The 22,274-nt window shown below is 41.7% G+C and overlaps 1 protein-coding gene across 5 annotated transcripts in view; it reads left to right on the plus strand.

Moving 5' to 3' along the window:
* The window catches only part of ATG7 (autophagy related 7), a 115,854-nt gene that overhangs the window by 83,993 nt on the left and 9,587 nt on the right, over positions 1-22,274 (plus strand). For 2 of the 5 annotated variants that reach the window (XR_008451616.1, XR_008451619.1), the window contains exon 19: positions 14,234-16,791. Coding sequence is in view for 1 of the 5 variants with exons in the window: in XM_054076243.1 (XP_053932218.1) it covers positions 14,234-14,266 (33 nt within the window). In the remaining 4 variants the exon portion in view is untranslated. Of the gene's footprint in view, positions 1-14,233; positions 17,348-22,274 lie in introns of those variants that run through there. The other 3 variants (XR_008451617.1, XR_008451618.1, XM_054076243.1) reach the window with 3 other exon arrangements.

The following is a 22,274-nucleotide window of genomic DNA, read 5'->3' on the forward strand; positions in this document are numbered from 1 at the left end:
CTTTGCTATCTAGGTTTTTCAGCTGGAGATGGAGCTTCACCGTGGTGCATGCTGAACAGCACATGAAAAAGAAAGGGCATCCCCTCTTTGCCTTGGCAATCCCCCTCTCGGACCAACAAAAAAGCATTGCAAGTAAATAAGGTTTATTTAGGATGCTAAACCCATTAGAGAGCTTAATTGTACATGATGAGTATAACTAAGTCACCTGTGTAGCATAATAGCGTTGATAGAACTTAAAATGATAACACCTAACCACTGGCTATGCAATAGAATAACAGAACTGTAGAAAACTGAGAGTGGAAGAGGGCTCTGGAGGTCATTGTGTCTGGCTTCCTCCTCAGTGCAGGGCTGAGCTTGGGGCAGCTTGTCCCTGTAGGTCCTGCTTTTGATATCCCGTTTTAATTCACGGAAAGAATGAAATTGCTGTCTTTAGTAGTTTGAAGCCATACTCCTGAATTCCAGTCCAACAGCAAAGTTGTATTGTAGTCCATCACTTGTTTCTTTGATTCCCAAGTGTGATTAATTTAACCTGCGGGAATACCAAGGAACAACTTATCAACTTGTTATCATATAATTTTCATTGAGAATTTACCATCTGGGGATACGTCAGTGCAGAAGGCCCCACGCTGACGGATAAAATAGGTGAGTGGTCAACAGAAGCTTTCCTTAATGGAAATGGTCAACAGAAGATTTCCTTAGTCACCAGCAGTCTGTGACAGAGGAGAGGAGATGGCTCGAGGCATACACTGGAATAACACACAGGTAGAGTTGAAGAGTGTGTGTTACATGGCAGATGTATTGTCAGCAGACACTCCCACACAAATGTGTGGTTGGAACCACAGACCTTAATAGTAGATCTGTGCTTTGAATGGGACTAATGCAATCAGCGTAATTCTCAGAATAATAAGAAGGCTGGGGCGTAAGGTGATGTGGACATCCCCAGGGACCTCTGGCCAAGTAGGACTATATTAGAAATGGTTATGGTATGGTTTAAAATGGTCTCGATGTGTAGCTCAGAGGAAGACAGACTCTAATACCCACAGTGGTTTCAATTACTGAGAGGAAGAAAAAGGAGAGGATTTCATAGGCAGAAACGACCGGTGCTTCGTTAACGCTTTCCTGTTTACAGTCAGGAAGAAACCAAACATAATTTATGTCTTCTGAAAACTTCTTTTCTCTAATGTTGTTTTCGTACTATATTAGACCACAATGATGATGTGACTCTAATTCAGATTTAGTTCCTTAGAAAATATTTTCTGTTACCCATAATAAAAATGAAATGGGGAAAACCATCCATCTCTGAGGTGGAGGAAATCAAACCCTCAGTTATTAGTTACAGCAGAATATGTTTGTACTGATATGAGGACAAAGAACTGTTTCAATCGAATAGTCATTTGTTTGTCACTCTAGAAGAGAAATGTTAGAGTTACGTAAGAGCTTTTAAATAGATTTTGTAACGCAGTGGCAGGCATTTGAAAGGTTAACGCAAGAGAAGCAATTGGCTTTTCAGAAAATACAGAACAGTATCACTTCCCTGAGCTCCCACTGCGGATACTTTGGGAGGATGCTTCTCCTGGGAAATCCATGTGTGTTCGTGTGAGATATTTTTTGTGGTATTGTTTGGGGTTGTTTTTTTTTTTTTTGAGTGTTACATTACCCAATAAGTGGATGCAGCGCTGGCATTTTGGAGGAATATTCCATCAAGCCAGAAAATGTTATCAAAATTTGGCGTTGAGTCAGAACAGATAAGAATGAGATACAAGCCAGAACGCAGTTTGTCAGCGAGCACTGTGTAGCAAAGGTATACCAGTTACACAAGACAAGATCCACATTTAGGGAGTGGGATCAGATGTTGCCAAAGTAAAGAGGTGATCAAAATAGGTCCTGTAAGTTGTTTACTTTGGATAAAATCATTTGCCTTCGTGAGTCCCACATTGTAGCTATTCAACACAGTCTTATATTTCTTAAATACAGACCCAAACATTTAAATTAACATTATGAGAGTGCTCCTCACAATTTTTTTCGCTTTAAATAGATGAGTTGCAATCAGTAGTTCAACATTTCATTTATTTATAGAGTACCTTTTGTGTTTTGGTTTGTAATACGTCTTCAGTTTTCCCCTATTCAATGACATAGAATTTTAATTTCTGCTTGTTGCCAGTTCTGTGAGGAATCAGAGAGGTTTATAGTGAGGTCAAGTTAATCATTTCATTCACTACTGAAAAGAAAATCATTTTTTTAGGTGTTATATTTATCTCAAATGTTTATAAGAGAGCATGACTTTCGTTTTTAATATTGTCCAAAAAGGTGTCCCCCACAGCGTTTTGTCAAACTACTGCTTGAATCTGCCCTTCTTGGCCCAAAAAACTCCTTTTTGCTGCACTTCATTGCTCTGGGGCTGTGGCTTGATGGAATGCTGTTGTTGCCTGGCATGGCGTGGCTCCTGCAACCTGCTGGCACTCACAGTGTGAGAGGATGTCCCTGCAGGCCCTGCCGTAGCTTACAATTTTCTGTTTGAGTTAAAATACTTCATTACTCAAAATTATGCAGAATAACCTCAAATGTCTATTCCGGTTATTTCTTGGGGAAGAAGAGGAGACGGTCAAGTAAAATAAAAATAGGATATTTAGGATAGTGTAAATTCAACGTCACAAGGAGGTAAAGTATGTGTTTGTTGCTTGTTTTAAGGTGAATTTTATGCAAAATTCATTTATTGGCCTCGGTTCTATTCCCATTTTGAAAACATACTAACCATGTCTGCCACCCTGCCATCAAACTTTTAAAAGAAGCTTTGCTTTTTCTCATTCACAGTTGGATGAACGTGTTCTTTCTGCAGTCCCCGCTGATAGCATAAACTCGGTGTAATTGCAGTCTTATCACAGATGAAAAGACCAAAGTCTTCCCGTATGGGGGCCGTGGGGGGAGAATGTTCTGAGCCAGAACAAGCGATTTGGCTTGTAAGCAATCAGAAGGCTGTACTCTAGCACAACTGCAATGTACTCTGCGTCACAGGGCTCTGTAGCGTGGCGTCCCCTGTTACTATGAGACCATAGAAATGCTGTAACCATGCTTTGCCAAGCTTGACTAGACTAAATACACTCTTAATAAAAAGATTGGTTTGTACCAGATAGATTACATTGGAAGGACTGTGTTTATTTCTCTTCTTTTTAGAGCACTGGCTTAGAAATAATGAAGTGCAACAGAATGGGTTTGATTTTGAATTCGTGGACAATTTGCTGCACTCAGAGAAGCAAATCGCTTGCCGTGGTCATGCCATCTTCCAGTGGTTTTTGTGCTGAAATGAGGTTCAATAACCCTCAGGAGCCTGTTAAAATGTTCCTTTTGTACCGCTTTCTGGGAATGAAAAAACCAATGGGAGAGCATGTGGGTTTGCACTTTGCTAAAGCAGGATTAGCAGGACAGGTAGAGAAAGGAATAAAAGATAATTAAATAAAGAGAGTTGATAGCTAGAACACATACAAGTGTGCACAAATGATCTGTTAGTCCAGCAGAGGTTGAAATTATATGGTCAGAAAATAAAAAGCACTTTTGGAAAGGGTTACAGAATCCTAAGAGCGACACGAGAGCCTCCTGATCTCGGCGCAGTATCATCACAATTCTTGTTTGTTCAGTTACTTTCGTATTAACGTCAATGTTATCATAAAAATAAATCTGAGGCTAGTACAAGTTTTCAGATGAATTTGGGTTGAACGTGTCATTTTAGAACTGTTTCTTGAGTCAATAGGTAGGTTTTTAAGTGAACTTGAGACTGCCTCTATTGTTTAGACAGTGGTGTGGTGTCTGGGCATAGCAGATGCTTCAGGAGCGAGACAGTGTGGTTGTCGAGGCTGTTACTATTGAGGCACCTGCTGCTTTTTCATGTTAATTTTCTGTCCATTTGAAACAGCAAGGGTTTAGTAGAACTAAACCACGAACCTGATCTGCCTATTGTATTTCTAGTAAATCTCTACCTTTGCTATCTATGTGTTTCACTAGTTGTGCTTTTATACTGAGGCTTGCAGTTTTCTGGGTAATATTAATTTTGATCCTATTTGATGAACATAATGGGAAATGTGACATGTAGGATTTTAATAATAATCATTGGGGGGAACTGGCATTTAAGATTTTAATGCAAATGCACTCTAAGTTTTTGTGCTATATAATCTGAAATAGATCTGATTATTGCAGTATATTTGATGCATTTAATGCTGGAAACCATCTTCCTTGATTCACTTAGTTTCAGCTGCTATCATGGGAAATTATTTTAGTTTCTAACCATGTCAAGAGAGAGGAGAAAGTTTTCCATGAGTTCTTGATGCCTCCTTCACAACAAAGAAACGTTATGTACACACCACCAGGATCTTCACGGAAGCGATGATGAGATTAGTGAGGTCACTGCGTAAATCAAAATTCTGACTAATCAGTGTTTTGATTCAAGTTTTCTGTTACTTCTGTGTTATATTCAGTGCACTAGGGGGAAATACATTTATAGTAAAGGTGTGTATGTAACGTGCATGTAAGATGACATAACTGCACGTGGGAAATCTGTGTTAGTGTTTTCTGCCGAATATTGTTTTCTGATTATAGGAATTGAGCTGGAAAAGATCCATGTTATTGATTTCAGAATTATTTGGAATAATGTGTATTTTGTTCCTCTTTGCCAGCTGCCCTTTGTGAGGCTGGAGTGTTGTTGATTAAAAAAGAAAATACCGTAGGAGTAGGATTGGAAGGTGACTCATGTCTAAGTGAGGTGACTTTCCAATAGTACTTTCTGTCATGAGGGGACTCTTAGTCCCATCTGAAAGTGGCCTGTGCACTTTAATCAATCCATAAAATTTCAACAGGTTCTGTGGACTTTTTTTTTTGTTGTAGAAGTTGGGTTTTTGAAATCGTGAGGGAGAGTTTTCCAGTTTTGAAGGGTCTTTGAAGCACTTGGCAGTTTCCCTTTGTGATAAGACATGGTTTGCAAATATTGATCTTAGTTCCTCCTTCCACCCAACCTCTCTTTCTCCATGAAGCGGTGAGATGATTGATTTGAAGCAGGAGAGTGTCTTCCGCCTCGGCAGCCATCTGGTTATGGGCTGAATTTCTTTTGGGGGTTATCTGGTTTGTTAGGCAGATGCAAGTGTACTTTTATAACTTAGAATCATAGAATCATAGAATAGTTTGTGTTGGAAGGGACCTTAAAGCCCATCCAGTTCCAACCCCTGCCATGGGCGGGGACACCTCCCGCTGGCTCAGGCTGCCCAAGGCCCATCCAACCTGGCCTTGAACACCTCCAGGGATGGGGCAGCCTTCCCTGCTTCCCTGGGCAACCTGGGCCAGGGCCTCACCACTCTCATGGTGAAGAAATTCCTCCTTCTGTCCACTCTAAATCTGCCCCTCTCCAGTTTATCCCCATTGCCCCTCATCCTATTACCACAAGCCTTTGTGAACAGTCCCTCCCCAGCTTTCTTGTAGCCCCTTCAGGTACTGGAAGGTTGAATCTTTAGCATCTTTAAGCTTTTGAAAAGATTGGAAGTAGAGGACTCTTCTGTTCCTGTCAGAAGAAGATAGAGGGTTGCTGTATCAACCATGCACAGGTGCTATAGGCAAGCAGGCGAGGACACGGTCCTGGGAGAGGGTGTATTTGTGGGCTTGTGATGAGTATAGGCTAATCCGATGGTCCTTGTTTCAAGACGCAATTTAACCTTGTGTTTAGGAGTAAAGTAAAACACTGGAGCAGACTTCTTACAGAGGCTGTGGAATCTCAGAAGTATTTCAGACTTGGCTGACAAGACCCTAAGCAACATGATCCAGTTGGACTGCTTTGAGTGAAGCGATTTCCAGAGGTATCCTCCAGTTGAGCTCAGTCTGTGGTTCTGTGAGCCCGTGTTAGAGCAGTGGCTGTACCTTCATCCACCTTTATAATAAATCTCCTTATTGTTTCCGAGTTGTTCATTTCTAAAATTCAATTGAATAGCTTGTGTAGTTCAACCGCTGCTCTTTTCTAACCAGCAGGCATCGTGCATTTGATTCTATATGACCTGAAAGCTACTTACAGGTCGTAGCAGTTCTGCATCACCCATGAATTAAAAAGATGTAGTGGGACATGGCGAGCAATTGGTTTATGGCGAAACGAGGTGTTATTGGAATGGCATTGACTTAGATGTATAAATGGTGTTAATTATTCCAAGAGGTGTGCATGTGTATGTGATCCAGGCCTCCAGTGCAAGTCTGTGAAACCCTTGAAAGCAGATGTGCATTTACATCTGCACTGTGGATTTTTTGCAGGTTTTAGGAATGTAATGAATATAGATTTACACATGTTCTTATTTCTAATAAGCACATCAAAGGAGGAAGATGATAGAAGGATTTGAATGTATACCTTTATATAGTCTAATGTTTTCACTTTCATTTCAGTCAAAGGGTTCATATCAGGTTTAATCAACATTATGACAGTGTTTACGTTAATTGTGGCTTCGTTCAAACACACCTTCTGTTTGGATAGTTGCCTTTTGGTGGTAGTAAAATGAAATTTAAAATCCCCCACAAAACAGGATGATGTCGATCATCAAACCTGCCTGCTGTGGGGTGGTTGGTTGTTTTCACACTTGTTTGTTTTCAGTTTTTAAGAGACCGAGGAAAATAAAATAATGGTAGAAACTCTCTTAATAGTAGAAACTCTCCTCTGAGTTGTACATCATTCCAACAGCTCGAGTGCTGTGCCCTGAAAAATGGCTTTTTCAGCTCCAAGGCACTTTCAGAGGAGGAGAGAAACTGGTTTCTTATTTGATTGCTTCTCTTTGTTTTATTTCCTCATAAAACAAGAAACAATGGAAGGAAATGGGTCTGAGGCATTCTTATACCAAAGAACCCCTAGTATGCTTTTTTTTTTGTTTCTTTTATTGCATTGTTTCATTAACCGTTAGTCATGTAAAAAAATGCCAAAAGCCTTTTAATGAATGTTTTCATATAATAATCAGATGGATACATAGGAAAACTTCTATAAAACCAGAAGGGAGTGATTACTGTCCAGTGCTACTACTTGTACATGTTTGGAATCTGTTATTGGAGGATATTAAAAAGAGTTTTAGCAGTAAGTTTACACTGTAACCTAATACTTTCTGAACTGTTTACTTGCTGTTTTCTGCTTTGTTCTTAAATGTATCTTTCCAACTATTTGGACTCTTTAAATATCATTTCTACAAGGTATTTAGAAAATGATTTGGTTTCAGGGGTGTGAGCTGCCTGAGCCCACGTGCTGAGTACCTCACTGAATTTGTGCATTGACCAACTATTGCAGTAATAGTTATAAATAATAATAAATTGCAATGCCTGCAGTTCATATGAAAAGCGAGGCCACTCGTGTGTAGCGTTCTATGTATTTTCAAGGGAACCGCATGCAAGAGCAACTCAAAGAAGAGTGGTTGCCGTTGGTTGAATCACAGAATCACAGAATCACAAGGTTGGAAAGGACCCATTGGATCATCGAGTCCAACCGTTCCTAACACTCCCTAAACCATGTCCCTAAGTACTTCATCCACCCGTTCCTTAAACACCTCCAGGGAAGGCGACTCGACCACCTCCCTGGGCAGCTGTTCCAGTAGCCAATGACTCTTACTGTGAAGAATTTTTTTCTGATATCCAACCTGAACCTCCCCTGACGGAGCTTCAGGCCATTCCCTCTTGTCCTGTCCTCTGTCACTGGGGAGAAGAGCCCAGCTCCCTCCTCTCCACAACCTCCTTTCAGGTAGTTGTAGAGAGTAATAAGGTCTCCCCTCAGCCTCCTCTTCTCCAGGCTAAACAACCCCAGCTCTCTCAGCCGCTCCTCATAAGACTTGTTCTCCAGCCCCCTCACCAGCTTTGTTGCTCTTCTCTGGACACGCTCCAGAGCCTCAACATCCTTCTTGTGGTGAGGGGCCCAGAACTGAACACAGTATTCGAGGTGCGGTCTCACCAGTGCCGAGTACAGAGGGAGAATAACCTCCCTGGACCTGCTGGTGACCCCATTTCTGATCCAAGCCAAGATGCCGTTGGCCTTCTTGGCCACCTGGGCACACTGCTGGCTCATGTTCAGTCGGCTGTCAACCAGCACCCCCAGATCCTTCTCTTCCGTGCAGCTCTCCAGCCATTCTTCCCCCAGTCTGTAGCGCTGCATATGGTTGTTGTGCCCCAAGTGCAGGACCCGGCATTTGGTCTTGTTAAACCTCATCCCATTGGTCTCGGCCCAGCAGTCCAGCCTGTTCAGATCCCTTTGCAGAGCCTCCCTACCCTCCAGCAGATCGACACTTCCTCCCAGCTTAGTGTCATCTGCAAACTTGCTGAGGGTGCACTCAATGCCTTCATCCAGGTCATTGATAAAGACATTGAACAGAGCTGGACCCAGTACTGAGCCCTGAGGAACTCCACTTGTGACTGGCCTCCAGCTGGAGTTAACTCCATTGACCACCACTCTCTGGGCCATCCAACCAGTTTTCAACCCAGGAGAGTGTGCGCCTGTCCAGGCCAGAGGCTGACAGTTTCTGAAGCAGAATGCTGTGAGAAACTGTGTCAAAGGCTTTACTGAAGTCCAAGAAGACTCCATCCACAGCCTTTCCCCCATCCAGTAGTTGAGTGATTTTGTCATAGAAGGCGATCAGGTTAGTTTGGCAAGATCTGCCTTTTGTAAACCCATGTTGACTGGGCCTGATCACCCGGTTCTCTTGCGTGTGCTTCATGATAGCACTCAAGATTACCTGTTCCATGACTTTCCCTGGCACTGAGGTGAGACTGACAGGCCTGTAGTTCCCCGGATCCTCTCTGCAACCCTTCTTGTATATGGGCACAACATCAGCCAGCCTCCAGTCTAGTGGAACTTCCCCAGTCAGCCAGGACCTCTGGAAGATGATGGATAGGGGATGAAAATGACAACGCCTCCTCGCCTTGACTTAGATTTTAAGCTGTGGTTATGGGCCGAAAATACAGGATTTTGGAAGGTCTATATGCCAAGCCTCGGTTAGGGACACCATCGCTGAAAAAAGTACAAAGTTGATGGACTTCAGTTTTATTGCAAGATAAGTAAACCATTGAGACAGGAAAGGCTGCGAAGGCAGAGACGGAAAAAAAGAATTTCTGTAAGTACTAGTGATGCCAGGAATTTGCCAGCCATGTCAACTAGCTAGGGTGGGACTGTTGCGTACAAAGATCTGGAAAAATTATCCATGGTTTTCTCCCCTGTTATTTAAATAAAACAGCTTGGAGAAAGAAATGCAGTTTGTATAATCCTTGGCTTTGTTTGGCTGGGTTATTTTTGAGGCTAATTTGTTTGTGTGTGTGTGTTCCAGTTTGTGATTTCTGTGATAGCTGGAGTAAGAAGTATCTCATAATCTGTATTTAATTCTTCATATTATAGCCCGAACTGATTTTAGCTATAGTTTGATTATAGAAAGTTAGCAGCCACTTCTGAAAAGAAGAGCTATATCCTGCTGCAGAAATCACAGTCTGTTGTAGAAGAGCAGTTAGGTGTGGACTGGGCGAACAGTTGTTACGGGAGAACCGCTGCGATTGTAGTAGGATAAGCTCTTGCCGCTGGGAGCAAGAGTGGATCCTTCTTTAGGTGTATTACCTTGGGTTCTTAGATAGCCAAGAAAATACTTTACCACAGATGCACTAGGCAGGCTCTGACACGCATCGAGGTCTAAATTCTGAACCAAGCTAAACGCTCGTGTTGGGGTAGAATACTGTTCACGCTGGTGGTTCATTTACAGCTTATTTTCCTGTGGGAAAGGGGGATGGGGAATTGTTGAATATGCAAAATGCTCCAAGTATTTTCATCTACAAAGGGTAGCGCTTATGTGCATCGAGTATCCAAGATGAAAGGAGAGTGCTGAACATTGTAATTAACGCGCAGTCTGTACCATGAAGTCTGAAAAGTTTGCACTTTAGAATTCACAAGCATTTAATGAACTTAAAGTTGCAATTTCTTTTCTGTTGCCATTCCTGAAAGATACTGTGGACCAAGGAGAATACTGAACAAGTCACACCAGGAGCATCAACGCAGCCTGCTCTGTCTAGTTCATTTCATGTACATGTATTTTGTACGGTCACTTAGGCTGCCAAAAGTTCTGATGCATTGTCTCTCTGGTAAAGCATAGAACAAAAACATGTTTAACCTAGTATCTGTCAAAAAGCTCACCTTTTATAGCTATAAAATAATTCAGTTGCTTTAAATATAAATAGATGCTGAATGTATTCTCTTTTCGTTTGTTTAGATTTCCTGAATAAGTATCTATTTCTAAATCAAAGGTTAACATACATGATAAGCGTTACTTGATCTGGGGAAGCTGTATGTTGTCTTGTGATACTCGGCTGTGCCTTTTGATGTATGTAACGTCTCATTTTCAGCCTTTACCGCTGCCGGTAGGATTTTAGTCTTTACTTACTCTTCGCTGTATTTGGAGCATTTATAACATAGTAAATACCACGGTTTGCATAATAAAACCATTCCAGTTTTTTAGAAGCGGAGTGTTTTGGTACATGTGGATGTAAATTTATCTCTGTTGTGTGTGGAAAATAGCATTTGTGGGGGTTGTTTGTTTGTTTATTTTGTCTCTGTTAATAAGGGAGCCATTTTTGTGGCAAATTCTGCTACATCCGTGCCGGCAAGTAACTTTTAAGAATCCCCTAAGGGTGCGTTTAGATTCTTGCAAGTTTATTTATAAGATAAAGAGTTGTTGTCTGTTTTGATTACATATATTAATTCTAAGCTGCAAAGCCCCTGCCTGCCTCAGTAGGCGAATGCCGGGTTTGAAGCCGTTGTCACAGAACTTACCTTTCAGGGACCGGGTGTTACTGTTGTGTGGAGGAAATGCAGCACTCTGGATTTAGTCTGAGCTATTGGCCGTGCAGTAGGGAACCGTGTAAAATCAGTCACGGGGAACTTGTGAACAGTTGAGTTAATACTCAGGGATTTTTCCCCTCCTCCCCCATTCTTCCTATTATGTAAGAAATAATACTTGTCATTGCAAGAAAACAAGTGCAGGAATTCTCTTATCCCGAATACCATAGTTTGCATTTGAAATTTAAGAGCCTCTGCAAAGAAGTTGAATATAAAAGCATGTATTTGAAGAAGCAGGTGCATTCAGACAGCTGTCCAGATTTGCAGACGCTGGGTTGGTTTTGGCAGCTGGTTTATCTTCCTATTTTATGACTCCTCCTGTCATTGCCTGTAGCTGCAGTTAGGTTCGGCTCACCCAGGTGTGATGCGGGACAGGGGAGAAGGGAAAACAGAAGCCAAATTTACCGCTTGGTTTGGATGTCGGATTCTTGGCGTGACAATCATTTTAGACATTGGCTTTCACAGCTTTCTGTATTTCCTGCTTTTTACTCTTAAAAGTTTCACTTTTTTGAAATAATGACCAAAGGTTGGTAGTCTTAGCCTATGTAGTTTAAGTGTCCTTTCATAGGAAGTCGTATTGCGGTTAACGAAGAGCCTATCACGTATTACTATTCAACTACCAGTATCGAGGTTTAACAGCACTTCCTTTGCTCAGTATGGTGTAGTCCGCTTCCTTTAGGCTAGCGTGCAATTGTTAACTTATGTATTGAATTTTCCCCCTTTGTTAATGTTCTCTCCCAGTTTTATGTCATTTATTAAGGTACCTCTACTTTGTTCTTGAGAAACCTTAGTAAGACTTGACAAATAATGCTCTGGCTGTGGTAGGTGAAGTGTAAACTGTCTTCTAGAACTGCCTTTTCTCCTGGAAGTAAAATAATAGCATGCTTTTCTAATACTTGAAACTAATTATCCTCAATCCAGGATGTTTGCACAGCAGTGAAATATCTGTGAACCTCTGTTTCAGTCATTTTGCAAATATTTTTATGGTAAAAGACTCCTAGAAACGAGGCACACTTTAGACAGACTTTGTTGTCCTTCTTTCTTCTTTGCTGTCATCCTCTTGTTACCAGTGCCGCGTTTCCACCCTAGCCTAGCAGAGGGTGGGCTTGGAGTCCATCTTCAGGTTGCCTCAGGCCCTCCATCAGTTGCCCATCCTCGGCTACTGAGGGCCGGTCCAGGGGACTGCTGCCTTCCCTTTGGTTTCAATGAACAGAAAAGGCGGTGCCGATGGAGCTGCTGTGTGCGCTCTACGGGATGTTAGAGTAAAGCGAGCGTGGAGGAAGGAGAGGACAGCGAGCCAGCTCCCGGATGGAAGCATTTTCCTATCACAAAATTACTGATGAAACTGGCACCCGTAACGGCCTTTCTCTGCAAAAACCCAAACCAACAGAACGGAGAAGGGACTTGCCTTCTCATCCCCGCTGCTCAGATAGAGCTGGCGATGGGAAAGCACAGAGCTGGGAAGCTGGCTGCGCTCCCGGTCTATCTGCTTAGCAGATAAAGGAGGCTCTTTTAGGGCCGTTGGTTGGCTCTTTTCACGTTTGCTGTTAAATCACCTCGTGGTGTGTTTTTAAAAGCATTTCTCGTGTTGCTTTGACGGAGGGGGTTGTTTGTGAGGGTCACAGTCTCTGGGTTTCGTGTTCCGAAGCGAGAGTGGGCTAGACAAAGACGGACTATCGGACTGAACTTTGGATTCCTTGCTTTTTTGGCAGCTTGAATCATGCCTTAAACTCTATTTAAAGATTTTGGGGTTTGTATTTAATTTCCACATCCTTGACCCTGACTGGTGAGCTGGACATTTGTGTTTGCCTTGGCAAGCTCCAAGCTGCTCATCTAGAGCAGGATGAAAACTCTTTTTTCCTTTTGTAAACAAACTGTTCCTTCAGTATTTTCCATAAGGATTTACACCACCATTTTGCGACGCTTCTAGGGATTGAGAAAATGTTGCTATTCAGAGTTTTCATTTTACACAGCTCGTAGCCCTGCGTAGGCATATTTGAATTGATGTGTTTTCTGAGCCTGGATTTGAAGAGCTTTTTTCACAATGTTTTCAAATTCCAGAAATACTATGTTTTGTCCTGAAGAGGTTTGGTAAAGCGACAGGTCACTTAAAGCTGCAGGTCATTTTGTGCCATGAAGAGCTCACGGTCTAAATAAATGTTTGTGTTTTGCGTTTCTTTGGGTAGATATATTTTAGTGGTCAGCATTTAAAATGACAGAATAGCTCAGTGGGCCGCTGTATTCCAGCACACAAATTATATTTTAGAAGAAGGGAACTGAATCGTTTTCCAGAGAGACAACAGATGGATGCTGCTCCTTTTTGGTTACGTCGTTTGCTGTGAAGAGCTTACAGGTTTGGGTGCTGTCTGCTGTGGAAATAGCATTCTTGGTCTTGTAATACGAATGATTTGTATTCCAGCAGCATCACCATGAATTTAGGCAAGTTTGAAATTCTCTGAGTCAGAGATGAGGTTTTATATGTTATAAAATGTATATAAAATCTGACTCGGAGCTGAATACCTGTATTATTCCTGATCCCAAGCTACTGCAAGCCCTGCCAAGTGGAAAGAGGGTAATTGGCATGAGCTAATTCTCAAAAAAAAACCCAAAAAACCAACAGTAAAAAGCCTTTTAAGAGCACCCATGTTTGTCTGGAAGAAAAAGCTTGTAGCATATATTCAGAATATTTTCTGTCCCCTCTTCACCCCCCAGATACTTCTCAAGTATAGTGAATTCCTTGACGTTTGGTGAAAATAGTCACTTATTTTCCCCAGTCGGCAGCAGCTCATTGTATGTGGGCAAGTAGCGAAGTGGAAGTCTAATTGTATTCTACTGCAGAAAAAAACTCTGTCATTTCTTTAAAAAATAGGAAAGTACAAATTTTCATGTACATTTTCATCATCGTGCTGCTGTTCATGAGTTCTTGTATTGGGCACAAAGTAAAGTCTTGGAGAACAATTAGTTCATCATGAACGTCTTGAAAATGTTCTGCAGTGTTTAGTAGAGTATGCTATTTGTTATAAATTATTATCTAAATTAAGTATGTGCCAATGAGTCAGCAAACCAAAACAAAAATATCTGGGTTTTGGTCTACAGCTTACTGGAAATGGTAATAAATAGCAAATAACCAAACTGACAGTTTAGAAACAACTGCTGAAAAGTATATGTTAAAAACTACCTCCAACGTTACAAATAATGAATGCTGCATAAGTTGTTCGTGGAAGAGAAAAATACTGAATTTATCTGAAGCTTTATTGGTGCTAATTGACAGTCCATAAATGTTATTTAATTCTTCCTTTTAAACAGTAACACTAAATAGTAAAAGCACATTTGGACTCCACTAAAATTGCACTTCGTTTTTTTTTTTTTTTTCAGATCTGGGACATGAGTGATGATGAAACAGTCTGAAAATGAGCTGAATAAGGTGGACGATGACCTACTTTGGACTGGAGCACTGCCTTTTATCTGTTATTTGACAAGTTAATGATTGCTTACCCGTTCTGACTGCTACAAATACAAACAAATAATGCACGTTACTATCTTCACCTTAAAAGCAGTCTGTTATGGAAATAACTGTCTACATTTCCTTTTTTTATAATATAAAAAACTAGAGCAATGTGGTTATATTTAAACTTTATCTTCCTTTTCCCCCTTTTTTTTTCTAGTTTCTAAATATGACTTACCTATAAAATATGCTCCTTAAGTAAACTTTGGTGTTTCGTTTGTCCCAGATTTCATTTTGCTTGTCTATGGACATGTCCAAGTAGCGTGTCTAAATGTCTTTTCATCTCTCCCAGATTTGTGCCCCTTTAGTTGGAATGTATTGTTGAGATGGAGAATATTCTGCTCTTGGGACTTCTTTCAAGGAGAGCAGGAGGAGGAAAAAACTTACACCTACTGCCTATGCGACGTTGCTCGGTGTTTCAGAGTTCATGTTATTTCTAGCACAATTGATTCCCTTTTCTTTGTTATAGTGTGATTGTTCTTTGGAGGTGTTATTCTCTGTAGAGATCTCATAATTTCACGCTATGGAAAAAAAGCGGTTTGACTTGCATTTACACAGGAAGGACCAAAGCGTGTTCATACGGTCATTAGAGTCCTCTGAAGTTCAGAGAAGGCTCTGTTACCGAGTAGAAGTTGCGGGGGGCGGGGATCATTGATTCTGTCAAAAGTTGTAGGAGAAATGCTTAACAGAAATAAGAAATGGGTTCTCTAGCTTTGCTGTTCTTGGATGGTGCCGTGCAATACTTCACAGCTGTTAAAAAAGAGCAGTTCTAATTTTCATGTTGGTTGGATTGTAAGTTTTTCAATTTTTGCGGCATCGGGAATGGCTTCCAGGATTGTGGCTGAGCTCAAACAGTAGTTTGAGAACCCTCGAATGTAAAGGAGAACTCAAGAAAAAAGTATTTGTAAACTATCAAAGTACATTACTGCAAAATTGAAAGTGAATCTTTTGGGGTTTTATCTTGGAATAGATTTTAAAAGTATATTTGAAATCCCTTTTATGGCTTTATATTGTGGGGATTATGGACTGACTTGCTCAGAAAAAATGCAAATTGCTTTATCTGCCAAGCAGTCCTCATTTCTCATATATATGATGAAAATTAGTTGGTCAATCCAATTATTTTAGTTCCTTCCTTAACGTAAGCTCTGAATATTTGGTGTAGATAATTTCACGGCTTCTCTTTTATGCTCCGCTAGAAGAAGTTCTGTCAGGTCTGATTTGCCAAAAATCAAGAATATCTGCAACTCCCATACTCTGATCGTACAAGAAGACCTACTGAAACACACTGAGGTTTGCATCAGTGTCTAAAATTGCTGTTGTTTCTATTTCTTTTGACTGCCACGTTCGTTGTACTTAGGTGATTTCTTAAGTAGCCTTAAGGGAATGTCTTGTTTAGCCGACTTCATTGTAATATAAAAATGTATATGAATTAATAATATTTTTTGAAAGACTAGTAATCATAGGAAACTGATCTTTGGGTGGTCAGGCAATGAATGATAAGATTGATGATATGCTATATCCCTTTTAAAGCAATTTTTTAATGTACATCATTAGTTATGACCTCACATGACTTCCATTTTGTTAGCCATACCATGGTCCAGCCGGAGTCGTGAGTCCGTACTGGGGTGATTTAAAGGCAGTGATCTGCATTTTTATCTTTTGGAGTTGTAGAAGTGTCTTGGCCATTTGTGGTTATCTACAACTTGAAAACTAAACATCTTTCTGAAATCTGATATGCATTGATAATGATTTTAAATATCCGAGACTCTGTTTATCCTGTGAAAGGTACGGTGGAAGTATCTTCCCAACTGCAGAAGCGTGCAAGATCCAAAGGTTCAAAACTCAGGGTTAATGTAACGTTTCCTTACCTCTGTAATTTCAGTAACGTACATCTCTCTCCGACTGAGCTGTTTCCTGTACATATGCTTCCCAGATGTCTCTGATGTTCAGAAACACTTCAGTTTGACTTGGAATAACTTCCGTTGTCTAACTATAATGTTTTCTTTCTCCTTGCAGAAAAGAATTGTTCTTCTTTCGCTTTTACTCAATTTCTAGGCATTTGCTGAGTGAGAATTTATGAGAATCCATTCAAATGAATGAATGCACATTCAAATACTATTAACAGGCAAACACGTTTATTTACTGGCTTGTATGCACTTAACGGCAGGATTTCAGCGTGGTCCCCAGCTCCATTTATTGCTGTTTAGTAGAAGAAGCTAAACTTTACCTTTCTTCTTAAAGGAGGTAGGGCTTGAATTTTATTTGTGCTGCTGTGACCTCCTAGGTCTCAGTGAAGAGCCCAAACTCATTCTCACATTGTAGAGCCCAACATGTACCATGGCTTTTCAGGTATAAAACAGACCTGTTGGAAAGAGGGACCGAACAGCCTCAGAGGAACCTACTCATCTTCCTGAACTATCTAACACACGTATGTAATGGCATTATACAGCAGTGTGGGTGGGACCATATTTCGCAGAAGACAACCATGACACCTACGTATTACATCTGGGTGTATTTAGTAGTGTCAGGAGATCATAGATCTGAGTGGGAGAGCTGTTGACATTGAGTTTGTGCTTGAGAATTATAGAAACTCATGGAATGCTGGATTCTGTTTTGCTTTCACACTTCTGACTAGAATTTGTCTTCAGTGGAAATCCCTTCCATCCGTTTGCTGGCTAAAGTCTAGAATGTGTCCAGAGCAGTATCATGTTCCTATGAGTGAGGAACTCGAGATTCTGTATGAGAGTCTTCTTCTTTAAAGCCCTCACTTGCTCTCATCCTTGCTTTCACAATTTCTGTTAAGTGCTCTTCACTTGTGTCGTAGTCTTTTGATTGGGAATAGATTTTGCTTGGGGCGTGCCCTTTATATCCCACGGAAATGGTCTTAGCGCCATTAAAGCAGAATTGTAGCCGGTAGGTGGTTCAGCCTGCAGGAGAATCGATCCCAGGAAGCGTGGGGCTAATTTGAGTCTCAGGCCTTCAACGCTGGGAAGAAAGGGCACAAATTTGAAAATTACACTTAAATCCATGAAGAAGGATTCAGACTGACGCTGCCAAGTCCACCGCTAGTTACCCCATCATTGTGCTACCCTGGGACAGTCTTGGCCCAGCTCCCAAATTCACTTTGAGTTTTCTTCCTTTTTGTTAAGCCCAGACGTAAAAACAGTGAGATTGCCGGGATCTGACTGGGAGTGGACCTTGATATACAGGATTCTCCTTAATGCCACTAATGTGTGACGAGAGCACCGAGCTTCTTACGTCGGCTTCTGTGCTGTTGGTCAGGAACAACTGCCTCTTCCTTATGGAATCGTTAAGAGTCGTGACAGAATCCACGAGGATATTTTTACATTGTTTCTCTTCAGAGTATAACTTTATCTTCAGACTTCAAGGAGGATCCTAACTTGTTCTTACGGGAAAAGGAAGGATAGCTCACATTCTTACAAAAACGAGCATGTTGCAAGCATAGCCAAACTTTGTTGGCTCTAACAGTGCAGAAAGCCATTCGTATTGTTCATCGATTCCATGTTGCTGGACTGCAAGTGCTTTAAGAGCACTTTAAGAGCTGAAACAGCTAAATGGTGGCTTTTTTCCTTGCTGCTTTTCCAAATTTTTATACCCAACTTTCCCCTTTTTTTTTTTTTTTTTTTTTAAGTAATAGTGCAGTAATTTCCTTAGAAACAAATAAGCATTTCTAGTCCAAAGAGAGCCATTAAAGAAATATTTGCAACATGGTAAACTTTAGCAGGCTTCCTAAGAGACATTGTCTGGAAGATGTCCCAAGCCTCAGCGATTTTTTTTTTTCTGAGTCTTTTGACGTGGCTTCATTAATCCCTTTTCTTCTTCCTTTCCCCCCCCATTCCCAGTGCAGCTGTTGTACTCGTGCATGTCCTGCCAAAATGAGACTTCCCTTCAAGAGAGCGTTGTGCACCTTTTCTCTTTTAGAGCACCTGCATTGATTGTTTTAAAAGACGCAAATACAGCACTAAAGGACTTCGGACTGTCCCAGGCTGACAATGTGTGAATTCCTTAATCCATGAAAAACCTACCTACCTGTCCCATTTCAGCTCCAGTGCTCTTTCCCGTGCAGCTGCCCGGACCTTGTCCAGAACCCTGACAGTGTTTGAAAATGCTGTGGCACCACACAGGCAATGCTTTAGGTTTGAGGTTCATCTAGACTTGCCTTCTCCGTACCACTTCAATTATCCAGAGTAATAATTTCTAAGCAGCTCGTTTTCTTATCTGTGCAGCACTGGACAGGTTTTGGAATTAAAAACCCTAACAATTTGTTGATAGTATTTTCTTTCCGATTTTGCTTTGATTGATACCCTTTGGTCCACAACCACTGTCTGTAGTGACCGTAGTGAGAAGTGGCGGATGGATGGACAGAGCGCAGGACTCTCTTCTTCACAGCAGCTGACACAGAAACGCTCCCTGGGGTTTGTTCTTAACCTTTTGTTTAATTCCTCAGCTGCAAAATGCATGGAAATTGGATATATGTACTTGGCGAAGACCGTATGTGGTTTTTTATTCGCCATTATCCCTGGTCCGACCTATTGTGTTGCTGGAGTATTGTTGGCTATTGTTTGAAGTCGTGCAGAGCTGACCGCGATGGGCCGTGGCTTGGGCTAATTTATAGGCACTCTTCAGTGCAGTAGCTGAAATTCAGCAATCCTTCTTCTTTCACCATCCGGTGACGGGTGCTTTGTCCGGGTTGCAGTGAGTCACTTGAGGGTTATTCTAATCTGGCCACGGAAATTGGCACTGCGGAAGGGAAACTGAAGCTGCTCCCAAGAGAATTAATAGCAATAAGTAGTTTGCTTGAGTCGCAATGATGTTAAATACCTTAAGGTATTGTGTGGCTTAAGGCAGCAGATTTTTCACCTCATTTCCCAGTTTAAATGATCTCATCCCAGAGTAAGGATGCTGATGAGTACTGCAACCATATATAATTTCAAGTTCTAATTGTTAGTAACTGACAACGTTGTCTGCCTGTTGCGACTTATCCATAGCATTTTTTCAAATGTAATGGAAGTATTTATGGCATTCTCTGAAAAGATTTTCAGTATCTGCCAGTTATTTGTCTGAACTTTGCAAGTGAAATAGCGTGGCTTCTTCCTGTTGAATCGGGCCAGTACTCCCTTGCGTTGGAGCTTATTGCAAGCCCTTCCTTGGGCTCGAGGATAAAAAGGGGCGGTTGGGAGTTCTCAAAACAAACGTGTTAAGTTTCCTGTCTGGCCTGAGGTACGCACTGTCTTTCCATCCACTGTAGCGGTCTAAATGCCTGTTTCCTCTGGTTCTTTGAATAGATGTTTATATAGGCCATTGATATAAAGTACAATGGGCTCTGCCTTGGGAAATGAAGGTCACGTGCACACCTGCATTTCGTTTGAAATGCTAAAAATTTCCATTACTTCTTAACAAAATGTTTTAGTAAGCTAAGAGGAAAAGACATAAGTATGCGTATAGTCTTGTACTGCTGCAAATCAAAAGCACTTTTCTCCTTTCCCACCCAGTCACTTTCTGCCGTTCCATTCTTTGGCTGAGGATTGCTGCTTCAGTAGTCTTTGAGCATCCAAACACTTAGGATCGTGTGTAACTTCAGTTTGGTTTTTGGCACCAGGACACATGAGTTTTGTAAGACCTCAGCAGAATGATTCATCCTTTGATTTGTTAGCAAAATACTCTTATGTGCTACGTAAGCAAGAAGGGAGAGACGTCATGCTGGTTTCATTCTTACGGAGGAGGTCGGTAGCGTTTTCCTGTCTTGATCTAACGTGTGTACCCTCTTGCCGACTAATCGCAGCGAGGCAGTGCTGTGGGAGCCCGGCGTGTATGAAATGCAAGTCAGCATCTCATTCCTGGAATTATTTTAATTTCTAAATCAAAACCAGTAGGGGCTAAAACTGTGCAGAGAAATGCTGCTAAAATTGTTTCCACATCGTGTCAGTAGGCTCAGAAGAAAGGCAAGGGCGGTGGAGGTTCCAAGTCTGTCCTGCTCTAAACACATTTGAACTCTCGGCTTTGACAGCTGGAAAATCGGTGCCCTTCCCTCGCCCCCCAGCCCCTCTTTTTTAACTTCCAGCGAGTATCTCCTCCTGACTCCCAGTGCTTGGTGCCTCACTAGTAAGGGTGGGATATGGATAAAGCAGCAAATCAATTTTCTAGGGACAGACTGCTTTCAAATTAGTGTAAGAGGTGAGGAAATCTGTAAAGGTGCTATAGTTTTGCTCAGGAGTTTTGCTTGGTCTTTAAGTGTCTTTATTTTAATTTCACGCTTCAAAGTCTGACTTTTATACAGTAACTCTGTAGGTGTTACCACTTCCTCAGGAACCTGTGACTCAGGCAGCCTCAAAATGAAATTACATCACCAGCAACTCTTGTTTGACTTGCCTGTTTCCTACATAGGGACTGGTGGTTTTTCTTTTAATACTTGTAGCTTTGAATTTAATTTTTTTTTTGTGAGGAGGGAGGGAATGAGGGGTTTTAATGATCTAGGGCAGCTGGGCCATTACAAGTAACCACACTACCTGCGTTTTATCTTTTTCAGTCCCTGAAATCACCAATATTGATCTTTAGCTGAGAAGATCCACATTTCTGTGCAAGCTATTTATGAATGAAATAATTGTGACTAAGTCTTAATAGAGATTCCGTTGTTCTAAAGCGTTCTTAATTCATTCATGATCTGTGGAGGGGCAGGGGAGGAAAAGGTCTGAGCGTAATTTTCCATTGTTATTTTGGAAGTAACGCAAACAAAGAAATGTGTTTTCATGCTACTGGACGGTTTTAATGGATCTTCCTTGCTGCTGTCAATATTGTGTATTTGCACCACGGGGGATTCTTGGTGGACTCCAGCGTTTCCTTCCCTGCAGCTGATACTTTCTAATGATAATGCTCTATAAACACATGGTTGAAACAGGAGGAGCTGGAGTACAGTTTGCTTCTTTGCAAAGCTGTCTCCAGCGCCGGCAGGAGTAGTAGTCACCGCCGGTAGCTGTGGTGTGGGGGCACGAGCAGCTGCTGCCGCTGCACTGCTCTCTTGGATGGAACCACCAGTGATGTAACCGCAGGGCAGAACCGCCGGGGATGGCACTGCAGGGCAGAGCCCCTGGCTGTTAAACTGGTTAAAAATACTGTCAGGAATTCTTATCCTCAAAGGAATGTGACAAGTTGGATGTCTGTCTAGGTCATTTATTCATAGTGTTCGTGGACAGGCTATAAAAGCCTTGCGTTTATTTATCATCATGAGTGAAGGATCAATATCCTTTTGTTTAAATAGGAGCAGTTTGGGGACTCTGCAGAGAGGAGTGCAACAGAGACATTAGTTCTGTCTTTTCAGTTGTGCTTTGCTTGCAGGGGTTCTCGCTGCGCAGGCAGTGCCATTGCAGTTGCGCTAGAGGGGAAAAGTCAAAGTCTGTGTATCGTGGAAGGTGGTATCGGGCATCCCAGGGCAGGGCATTGCGATGGCTTCCTAACTGTATTCCGTTGGACACGGATTCAGTGGCGTCAAGCAGTCAAACCTTACCAACTTAAAATAGGCTGTGTTGTAAGCACACTCGGATTGGCAAGGGAGAGACAGGGAGCAAGTCACCTGGTGCGTGTACGGCCTTTCCCTGTTCCTGGGGATGTTCTAGTTTCGTTTCCAACAATGATGGTGTCCGTTACTTAATTCAGCTTCCTGCTGTTAATATTTGGAAATGACATTAAGAGGTTCTGATAGATAACATTGAGATATTTACCGCTTAAAAATCAGTGAGGAACAGAGAATAACAATGTACCTGTTGAGCCAAGATACTGGGAAAGAATGGAAGAGAGTGTGATTTAAATGTCACTTGAGGGTCAGGAGGGGGCTGACGCTTGTGTCACGAGTTCATGCAGTGGTACGTTGTGTCCGAATATGACCAAATCAGTCTA

This window comes from Cuculus canorus, chromosome 11 (genome assembly GCF_017976375.1).
Source record: "Cuculus canorus isolate bCucCan1 chromosome 11, bCucCan1.pri, whole genome shotgun sequence".
Classification (NCBI taxonomy): Eukaryota; Metazoa; Chordata; class Aves; order Cuculiformes; family Cuculidae; genus Cuculus; species Cuculus canorus.